The sequence below is a fragment of the Erinaceus europaeus genome, chromosome 6, assembly GCF_950295315.1.
Source record: "Erinaceus europaeus chromosome 6, mEriEur2.1, whole genome shotgun sequence".
Classification (NCBI taxonomy): Eukaryota; Metazoa; Chordata; class Mammalia; order Eulipotyphla; family Erinaceidae; genus Erinaceus; species Erinaceus europaeus.
Window position 1 is genome coordinate 22,058,569 of NC_080167.1, and position 11,693 is coordinate 22,070,261.

General features: G+C 39.5%; 1 gene segment (V, D, J or C); it reads left to right on the forward strand.

The window, feature by feature from the left end:
• On the forward strand, positions 1-5,127 carry LOC132539055 (immunoglobulin lambda variable 5-45-like). The segment is given in 4 exon segments: positions 1-55; positions 4,234-4,332; positions 4,491-4,619; positions 4,724-5,127. Coding segments are annotated over 4 exon segments (687 nt in total).
• The last annotated feature ends 6,566 nt before the right edge of the window (positions 5,128-11,693 follow it).

The following is an 11,693-nucleotide window of genomic DNA, read 5'->3' on the forward strand; positions in this document are numbered from 1 at the left end:
ATGCAGGAGTCCAAAGTTGAAAGGCAAGAACTTGCCAAAAATAGGGCTGTTATTCGTAACATTTTGCACCAAAGGAAAAAATTCCAGGCTGGCAGGTAAGGATCAGATCCTATAAAACAGAGAAAGACCTGCTCAACAAATTGTTTGGCTTCATATGTTGACTCTCTTTTCAATCACCAGGTTCCAGATGCCACCAGGATGCTGGCTAGGCTTCCCTGGATTGAAGACCCCACCAATATGTCCTGGAGCTCAGCTTCCCCAGAGTCACACCCTACTAGGGAAAGAGAGAGGCAGACTGGGGGTATGGACTGACCAGTCAACGCCCATGTTCAGCGGGGAAGCAATTACAGAAGCCAGACCTTCTACCTTCTGCAACCCTCAACGACCCTGGGTCCATGCTCCCAGAGGGATAGAGAATGGGAAAGCTACCATGGGAGGGGGTGGGTTATGGGGATTGGGTGTTGGGAATTGTGTGGAGTTGTACCCCTCCTACCTTATGCTTTTGTTCACTAATCCTTTCTTAAATAAAAAATTAAAAAAAAAAAAAACAGAGAAAGACCTAGTGAGGTTTGAATTGTTCTGTGAAAAACTGAGAAATGTTACACATGTGAAAACTAGTGAGTATTTTCTAGTATTTTTCTAGTAAAAACTAGTATTTTCTTTTACTGTTGACTGTAAACCATTAATTTACCAATACAAACATTTTTAAAACATGCATAACATTTCATCAAAAACATTTTAAGTAAAAAGGCAGATTTAGTCATTTGTAAAATAAATGAGTTAAGGGAGCCAGGTGGCAGCAACCTGGTTAAGTACACAAGGGCCTTCGTTCCAAACCCTAGTCCCCACTTATTAGGGGAAAGCTTCATGAGTGGCCAAGTAGAGCTACAAGTCTCTCTCTCTCTGTCTCTCTCCTTCACTATCTCCCTCTCCCTCACAGTTTCACTAAGTCTCTATCCAATAATAAGTAAGGAAATAAACAAAAAATAAGTTTGTAACTCAAAAATAAAAAAAGGAAAATAGATGGGCTATCATTTATTATTTTTAAGATAGTTCTTTTTTATTATGTATTTATTTATTGGATATGCTCAACTAGGTGTGCTAGCACCTTGCCGCTAGGTTTACCCTTTATAAGAAAAGCAGAACATGGAACAAAATATATGACCCACAGCAAGACCTACTGAAAAAGATATATATGTATATTAGCTTGAGAGTAAACAAAGGAGATGATAGAATTCCTGTGTCATTCATTTGTCCCTTCTCTACACTCTCTCCTGGAAACCCAGGATAGTTCCAGTGCTATTTACTCCCCTTTCTCTCAGTAGTTTGGTCAACATTGTCACATTTCACTATCTGTGTTTTAGGTTCCCTTGAGAGAGTATGAGTAGACCCATCCTTACGTGTTTCTTAATCATGAAAATTCCTTAATCACTAAGTCCTGAACCATCTCATTCAGAACATGAGTGGCATGTGCATCTTCTTTTTCTTACCTGTGGAGGACGTTAGAGTACAGGGTTACTTACTCCCTCAATATTCCCTGCCATGATAAAATTGTTCCTAGAGGTGAAATGCTATCACAAATCAGGAATGAAATATACAGGTTTGCTGAGATAAAACCAGCATGTTTTCAAGAACTCTATCAACAATCATAGTAACTGAGGAAATCGTGAAATGTATAAACAAGAACAGTGCTGGACAGCAGTGGACAGTTTGTACTGTGAATAAAGGTGGAAGATCCACCAAAACTCCATTGTGTGAGGCCACCTGATATGTATTTGATTAGACAAAAAATCAGGTGTAGATACTTTAGGTCTTTAAACTAGGGTTCTAACTAGCAGTTTTACCATAGAATATAAAAGACAACATAATCATTTCACGCCCAGGAGCAATAAGGACAGCCTGCCTTATTGACCAGCTTCTCTTATCAGTGACATATGTATATAAACAAAGTAAGCTTGTGAAAATGAAAACAGAAATAAATCAGGCAAAATATTACCATGAAATATACACTAATAAAATTTATTTTATGAAAATCAAATTTTATTCAATGTAATTCGATTCAAACTTTTATGTGTACAATCTCTAGTTCCAGAAAGAAGTGATGCAGCTGGGCCAGGCAGTGGTGCACTTGCTGGAGAGCACATATTATAAGGGCACAAGTCCCAAGCACTGACTTGCAGTAGGACAGATTCAAGAGCAATCAAGCTGTGTTTCAACTGTTTCCACTTCTCTACCCCTCTATCATTCCCTCCATCTTGATTTATGTATGTCTGTTTCCAAATAAATATTAAAATATTAAGTGAGTCATTTGGCTAGGAAAGAAGTATTGGCTTCTCAGTGTTCTAGGGAGATAGCATAATGACATGCAAAATACACACTTTCTCTATTTTATTGGGTAGAACAGAAAGAAATTACCAGACTATGGGGAGATAGAGATGGAAAGAGAAAGACACCTGCAGACATGCTCACAAAGTGTACCCCCTTATAGGTGGGGATTAGAAGGATCAAATGTGATAATATTTATTCTTAACTGAGGGTCCCTCTGCTCAGCCCCAAGCAAAATATATTCATACCTGGCACTCAGCTCTTGCATGTTCAATCCCCTCTCTGGACACACTATAAAAATATTAATCATTGTTTTGATAAAAACATCCATGAAAAAAAAAACAAACAAAAAAGTGGAAAAGAAAATAACCACTCATATAGGCTTTGAATAGTGTTTCAATGACTTTCCTGAATCGAAGGGGATGAACTTTGAGTGACTCTAAGAACAGAGATCAGAATTTCACTCTTAATGAGGTAGTAATCAAGAGTCGGTAATGGGGTATTAAATTGAGTTATATGGTAGATCATAACACAGGAGAAATACTGATGGACTTGTAGCTGGTATAGATACTTACACTTAGGGCCTGGGAATGGGGCAGGAAGTGGGAAGATCAAAGAGATGCTGCACACAGAATGTGAAGGAGTTGGGTTCCAGCATCCTGTGGTTGTCCAGTGATGACCTAGTCAGCTGGAATAGCAAGTTCAACTCTTCACCTTAAATTGTTATTGTCACTATTCCCTAGTCTCCCAAGTCTCTACTGTAATATGTCTTGAGTAATGAGTGGGGTTTTAGTTTTCTATATGAAAAGAGAAGGTTCTGCACATAACAGACTGAAAAACAGCAGTCAGTAAGTGATGGTGTGAGAATCGAATCAAACACAGAATTGGATAGATCTCCAGAATGTCTATAGTAATTCTGTAGCATGGCATTATATAGCACTGCAGCTGCAGGACATAGCGTTCATTATAATTCCTTTGCTTTATCAATTCGTAGTAAGTTTTCCTCAAATAGAGGAAGTTAAATCACAAAGTATCTTCACAGTAACTGGAACCTATTGTTTTTTAAATTTTTTATAAAAAGGAAACATTGACTAAAGTATAGGATGAGAAGGGTACAACTCTACACAATTCCCACCACCAGAACGCTGCTCCCCGGTTAGCTTTCCTACTCTTTATCCCTCTGGGATTATGGGCCCAGGGCCATTATTGGCTGCAGAAGGTGGAAGGTCTAACTTCTGTAATTGTTTCCCCTCTGAACATGGACTTTGACAATCCATACTCCCAGCCTGTCTCTCTCTTTCCCTAATGGGGAAGGGATCTGGGGAAGTAGAGCTCCAGGACACATTGGTGGGGTTGTCTGTCCAGGGAAGTCTGATCAACATTATTCTAACACCTGAAACCTGGTGGTTGTAAAGACAGTTAACATAGAAAACCAAAAAAAAAATTGTTGAACAATCATGAGCCTAAAGGCAGGAATAGTGCAGATGAAGAGTTAGGTGGCTCTCCATTTTGTAGCTAGCTAGTAGGTATATTTTAGTTATATTGCAAAGAGCCTGTGGCTATATTAGTTTTTTTGTTGTTGTTTAATGGAACCTATTTTTTAGTGCGCATATGTTTAGAAACTCAAAATAGATATGCATAACTAATTATATACCACTGCTTAATATGTTTGCACAGTCTCTGATATATGGTATTTGAATCTTTCATTAGGCACCTACTGGTAATTATCACTGAACAATTCTCACTGAGTGTTAAATCATTGCCATAGACATGGATGTCTGAATAGAGACTTTGACGTATAGAACAGAAGAAAAAAGTTGGGCTCTCAGTGATAAGGTCCTGGAGTGTGCATTGAGGTCAGATGGGGGCACCCTTGGATTGTCTTTTCACTTTTCTGTTGCTGTTCAGTGAAGATCATTCAGTTAAAGCAGCCAATGTCTGAGAGAGTGCTCAGTGACAAAGATTTGGGAGTCCAGTCTCCTCTGGTGTGTGAAGCTTCTCTGAAAAGTTTGTTTTTGTGGTATCAGCAGGTGCTTCCTATGAGGGTGTCCCAAGAGGTGCAGCAATTCTCCATCTTTCTCAGTTGAGGGTGTGAACTGAGCTCTAGCACCAGAGCTCTGAAGGGGTTGGACAATCTCTGGGTGAAAATATATTTGCATAAACAGCTCCTCCTCTGACCAAGTATGGAGAAGAAAAGGAGGCAATGGGTAGCCCAGTCACACTGTGGACTCAGGGGACAGAGAGCACCATGGCCACAGCTCTTCTCTTTCTTTTCTTCTTCTCTCATTTTACAGGTAGGATAAGAATAGGCTCTAAAGCAGATCACACTGGCCAACCTTCTCAATCCCACTGACTCTGAGATACCTGTATAAATAACCATGAGTGTCTGTGTTTGCAGGTTCCCTCTCCCAGTCTATGGTGACTCAGCCTCCCACCCTCTCTGCATCTCTTGGATCAACAGCCAGACTCACATGCACCCTGAGCAGTGATATCAGTGTAGGCAGCAAGCACATCTACTGGTATCAGCAGAAGGATGGGAATCCTCCCAGGTATCTCCTGAGGTACTATTCTGACTCAGATAAGCACCAAGGCTCCGGGGTATCTAGCCGCTTCTCTGGATCCAAAGACACCTCAAAAAATGCAGGACTTCTGCTTATCTCTGGGCTCCAGGCTGAGGATGAGGCTGACTATTACTGTAGTATCTGGCACAGTGACAATACTGGTTACACAGTACTCCAGACCTATGAGGAACTGAGACCAAAACCTCTCCTGTGTCTCTCTGCATCCAAAAATCACCTTTGAGATATGCATGACACAGGCCATTTCTGGAATCTGCTTCATTACCAGCAAGCCCAGCTCCCTACGGTAATCATGAGCATGAATTCCAGAAGAGACCCCGTGTGTAACTTAGTTACTAACTTAACAGAAAAAAAGTATATTTTAATGTCCGTGACCCATCATACACTGTGTTGTGTGCATGAGGCATGTTAGTAACTAGAAATGTGTAAATATTGCTGAGCATGTTATATTAATTAGCCCCACTACTTTCTGATTATCAGGGTCAACACATGGCACTCCTATTTTTGAAGCAGAGTCAAATAATAAGTCATGCCCTAAGCAAGGATTTATCTGGGGATGCCAAAATATCTCCCTTGGATAGTGTCTTGAGTGGGTTTACACTGTGATTCTCCATCATGACAGTTTCTATGTAGGATTATGCAATCAAATAAATAACCACCCAATAAATCTGGCCTTTTTTAATGGAGAGGTATGTCAAAGTGGCACACATACTTGCAATCCTCTAGTAGATAGATTTTTTTAAAAGTCTGGTCTGGTCAGTGTTTCCATTTTATAGATAAAAAAAAAACTGTGGAGAAAACTTCCAGAAACCATTAAGATTTATTAGTTAATTATAGGATACATCAAAGAAATTCCAAAATGTCTTACATCAACAAAGGATACACAATGGAGAAGTGCCATCTGCAGAATAATTGTGGCAGAGATAACAAAGAGAAAGTCCATCAAATTTCTTCTGACAAGTTGCAATGTTTCAAGGTTTCTTCAAACTAGCATTCCTAATATAATTTTAGCAGATATCTGCCAGCTAAATGGGTAAAATGTTTAATTTCTTCTTTTATCCCAGGTGCTTATCATGCCATCACATCTATAAACATTGAAAATGAGGAAATGGAAGAGTGTATAGCCCTACCCCACTAGGGAAAGATAGAAACAGGCTGGGAGTATGGATCAACTTTCCAATGCCCATGTTCAACTGAGATGAAATTACAGAAGCCAGACCTTCCACCTTATGTGCCAACTAATGATCCCTGGTCCATGGTCATAGAGGGATAAAGAACAGGGAAGTTATGAGGGGAGGGAATGGATACTAAAACTTAGATGGTGGGAATTGTGTGAAATTGTATCCTTAATTACTATGGTCTTGTCAATATTTTTTTATTTTATAAATAAATTTAAAACATAAGAAAAGTGTGGGACAGCAGTGAACAATTTGATTTTGGGTTGAGGAGAAAGATCCACCAGACCTCAATGCTGTGAGACCACCTGAATGTTATTTGATTAAAAAAAAATAGGTGAGGTGGTGCAAAGCGCAAGGACCAGCATAAAGATTCCAGTTCGAGCCCCAGGATCCCCACCTGCAGAGGAGTCGCTTCACAGGCTTTGAAGCAGGTCTGCAGGTGTCTATCTTTCTCTCCCTCTCTCTGTCTTCTCCTCGTCTCTCCATTTCTCTCTGTCCTATACAACGATGATGACATTAATAACAACAACAATAATAACTACAAAAATAAAACAACAAGGGCAACAAAATGGAATAAATAAATAAAAATAAAAAACGGAATAAATAAAAATAAATAATTAATAAATAAATAAAAATAAAAATAGGTGGAGGTACTTTATATCTTTGAACAAGACTTCTAATGAAGTGCTTTACCATAGAATATAAAATAAAATACAAAATATTCTACAGCCCAGGGCAATGGTCATTCATGCCTCCCACATAATTGCCAAACCTGATAGGGAAGAAAGAATGTGTTTGTAAGGTGAAGGGTATCATGGCCTAATTTCATAAAGCAGATGAAAGTTGGGGAGGGGGCTTACTTCAAAGGACAGAGTGAAGCATAATAGCCTCATATTCTGATTTATCCCACAACACACATACACCCCCAAAGTCTACAGTAACTTATTTTCTATTAAGTGTACATTGTACTAAGGAGTGACTGCTGTCAGAAACAATTATGTCCTTGGGAAGCAGTTAGTCAGAACAAACTGTACCGCATGTCTTAACAGCTCTTAAGCATGTCTTTTTTTTTCCCCTTTATTGTTGTTGTAGTTATTGTTGTTGTTGTTACTGATGTCATTGTTGGATAGGACAGAGAGAAATGGAGAAAGGAGGGGAAGAGAGAGGGAAAGATAGACACCTGCAGACCTGTTTCACTGCCTGTGAAGCAACTCCCCTGCAGGTGGAGATTCAGGGACTCAAATCGAAATCCTTACTCTGGTCTTTATGCTTCCCGCCACATGCACTTAACCCACTGTGCTACTGCCAGACCCGCAAGGATGTCTTACAGTTGAGTAAACTAAACAATTTTCGTTATTATGAGCCAGAGTCATCAAGAAAGGGGTATGTTATGTCCAGGAGGTTCTGTTTATTGAGGAGTGTCCTTCTAAAATGAAGATGGGAAAGTATTGCTTAAGCAGAGAGAATCTAGCCACAGAAAGTAAAAGGTTGGGGGCCATGGCGCACAGTACAAAGACCAGCACAAGGATCCCAGTCAAGCCACCGGGTTCCCCACCTTCAGTGGGGGGTTGCTTCATGAGTGGTAAAGCAGGTATGCAGGTGTCTATCTTTCAGGCCCCCTCTCTGTCTTCCCCCCCTCTGTCAATTTCCCTCTATCCTATCAGCAACAATGAGAACAATAATAATAACAATCAACAACAAGGGCAAAAAATAACTTCAAGAACAGTGGATTCGTAGTGCAGTCACTGAGCCCCAGCAATAAGCCTGGAGGAGGAAAAGAAAAAGAAAGAAAGAAAGAGAGAAAGAAAGGAAATGATATAGTCACTTGTCTTCTTTCCATCCTCTCAATAATGCCTTCAACTTCTTTCAAGATCGAATCTGATTTAAGGATAAATCCCTAGTTAGCATGGAAATATTTCACATATACAGTAACATATTTCAACACATAACAGAACCAGTAGTATTCTTTAGCTTCAAAAACCACAGAAGCTCCCAAATCAGTTGTTAGATTGTTATTTCTAAAAACACTTCCCTTTCAACCTATCATTTACTCACTAGGGAGTGAGTGAGGTCAACTCGAAAGTAAGAAAAAAATATGAACTATCTCCATCCTGTCATTCCATTTTCCCCACCTTGAGTGACTAAATAATGATAATGATGAAGATTATAATAGCAAGAACGCACCTAATTCATTACTGTTTGGATAAACTAAATAAAGAAATACTGGTTTGAGCAGGGTTAGATAGCATAATGGTTATGCCAAGAGACTCTCAAGCCTGAGGTTCTGAAGTCCCAGGTTCAGTTCCCTGCACCACCATAAAACAGAGCTGAGCAGTGCTTTGGTACAAAATAACTAAATGAATGAATAAATAAAATAATGAACACAAAATACTAGCTCAGAACTATAGGCATGCAGTGGTTACACAGGCTCCAGTGCTGACTATGGGCCCTAGTTCAAATCAGTGGGGTTTACCGTTAACAATATTTATGCATTTTTCCATACTTGGGAGCTACTTTCTTCTCTGATTCAGCTTTCTAGTCCTATTTCCAACTATTCACCATCACTCCAGACAATATCTTGGATCCACCTGCATGCTGTATGTCAGGCTCAGGCAAAAACTAGTAAAGTTGTGGGCCCCTTGGAATATACCTAAAATAGACCTACTAGCTTTTTCCAAAATGGAGACCCACAAATGTACATGAGCAATATTCTTGCCAAGAAGTTCATGATTTGTCAAAATTTGTTTGGCTTTATATATTAACTCACTTTCAACCACCAGATTGCAGATGCTGCCATGATGCTACCATGATGCTAACCTGACATTCCTGGGCAGATGACCCCACCAATGAGTCCTGGAACTCTGCATCCAATAGGGAAAGAGAGATAAAAGCTGGGAGTATGGATTGACCTGCCAACACCCATGTTCAGCAGGGAAGCAATTAAAGAAGCCAGACCTTCCACTTTCTGCAGCCCATAAAGATCCTGGGTCCATGTTCCCAGAGGGTTAAAGAATAGGAAAGCTATCAAGGGAGGGGATGGGATAGGAAGTTCTTGTGGTGGGAATTGTGTGGTATGGTCTTGTCAGTATTTCCATTTTATAAATAAAATAATGTTGGTATGCTTCTAGTTCTGCTTCTGGGATCCCTTCTGTTACATTGCTTGACATTGTGGTCTATTTACATGATCATTCTGTTACATTATTTTGGTCTCACTCCCCCTGCCTCTATGAGATTTTGGTTTAGTCTTTGCCTTTTCGCGTTTCTTCCTTCTCCCCACCCCCTATGCTACATACTTCCTGGGTTCCTGACTCTGTTGCAGGAGGAGAAAGATGGAGGACAGAATTGTGTGGTGATTAGATTAGATTAGTTTTTGAACCGTTGGCTCGTGAATAAAGAAATACAGCTTCTCCGCTCAGCCTTGTGTCCCTGGTCGTCTGTTACCTGCCCGTGAAGCCAGCCCAGAGAAAACAACAAAATAATTTTTAAAAAGACATCATACTCATTTCACACACACCTGCAGTAAGGACAGGCTGCCCTGTTGCACAACTTCTATTCACAGTGAAATGTGTATATAAACAAAGTAAGTTTTTGAAAATGAAAACAGAACTAAGGCAGGTAAAGAAACAAAATTACAATAAAAATACAGTAATAAAATTGATTTGAAGAAAAACAAATTTTATTGATGCAATTTTATTCTATTTGAATTTATCAACCCTTTATTTGCACAGTCTACAGCTGTGCCAGGCAGGGGTGCACTTGCTGGAGAGCACATGTTTTAAGGGCACAGGTCCCAAGCACTGACTTGCAGGAGGACAGATTCAGGTGCAATAAATAGTGTTGCAGCTTTTTTCCATTTTTCAATTCATCTAGCTTTCCCTCCATCTTGGTTTATCTCTGTCTCTTTCTAAATAAAAAGAATATTAAAAAAATAAGTGAGCAGGGATCTAGGAAAGAAATATTACCTACACAATGATCTTGGGAGATAGCATAATAACAAGAAAAATGCACATTTTCTCTATTTTATTGAGTAGAACAGAAAGAAATTGACAGAGTATGGGGAGACAGAGATGGAGGGAAAAAGAAACAGACTGGCAGACCTGCTTCATCACTCATGCAGGTAAGGACCAGGGGGATCTAATGTGTTAGTATTTGTTCTTAACCCCCGCTTGGTGCCACAGCCCCGCACCAAGAAAAATATTCTCATATATGGCAATCAGAGTCCCTAGATTCAATCCTTCTCTGGATACACTGTAAAGAAGCTGATCATTGGATGAAAAAAAAATACACACAAGACACACAAAGAAAGAAGAAAGGAAAATAAGTGGTGATCACTCACATGTGTCATTTAAGTGGTGTTTCAGTGTTTTTACTGCATCTTTATGGGGATGAACTTTGAATAACTCTAAGCATAGAGATCTAAAATATCATTCTTAGTATGGGAAATATCACCAGCTAGGTGGTGGAGTATAAATTGAGTTATATGGCAGATCATAACACATAACTGACTGACTGCCTGGCATTAGGTATAGGCACCTAAATTCATGGACCAGGAATTGGCTAGAGGGTTGGAATATCAAAGAGATGCTGTTCACAGACTGTGAGGGAATTGACTTCTGGCATTCTGTGGTTGTCCTGTAATGACCTACCAAAAGCTGGAATAGCAAAGTTCACTATTTCTTAGTCTCCCAAACCCCAGCTATTAAATATTTTGATGAATGAGTGGAGATTTTAGCAGCTTATATGAGAAGTTTCTGCACTTAACAGAGGGAAAGACAGAAGTCAATAAATGAAGTTGTGAGATTCTAATCATAATCTGAATGCATCTCTAGAATGTCTACATTTACTCTACACCATGGCATTATTCAGCACAGCTGCTGGGGATCTTAGCATTCATTATAATTCCTTTACTTTTTTCAAGTAATGATAAATTTTGTTCAATTATAGGAAGTAAAATCACAAAATTTCTTGAGAGTAATTGGAATCTATTGTTTAATTTGTATTTGTATAGAAATTCAAAATAGATATGGATAACTAATTATATACCACTGCTTAATATGTTTGCACAGTCTCTGATATATGATATTTGAATCTTTCATTGAGACTCTATTTACAATTTAGACTGGAGAATTCTCACAGAATGTTAAATAATTGCCATAGCCATGGATGTCTGAATAGAGACTTTTACCTAAAGAGCAGAAGAAAAGAGCTGGGCTCTCAGGGATTTGGTTCTGGGACTGTGCACTGAGTTTAGAAAGGGGCACTCTTAGTCTTTTCACCCCCTGTTACTGTTCAGTGAAAATCAATCAACTGAAGCAGCCAGTGTCTGAGAGAGTGCTCGGTGACAAAGATTTGGAGTCCAGTCTCCTCTGATGTGTGAAGCTTCTCTGAAAAGTACATTTTTGTGGTGTCAATAGGGTGACACCTATGAGGGTGTCCCAAGAGGTGCAGCAATTCTCCATCTTTCTCAGTTGAGGGTGTGAACTGAGCTCTAGCAGCAGAGCTCTGAAGGGGTTGGACAGTGTCTGGGTGAAAATATATCTGCATAAACAGCTCCTCCTCTGACCAAGTGTGGAGAAGAAAGGGACACTGGCAGCCCAGTCACACTGTGGAC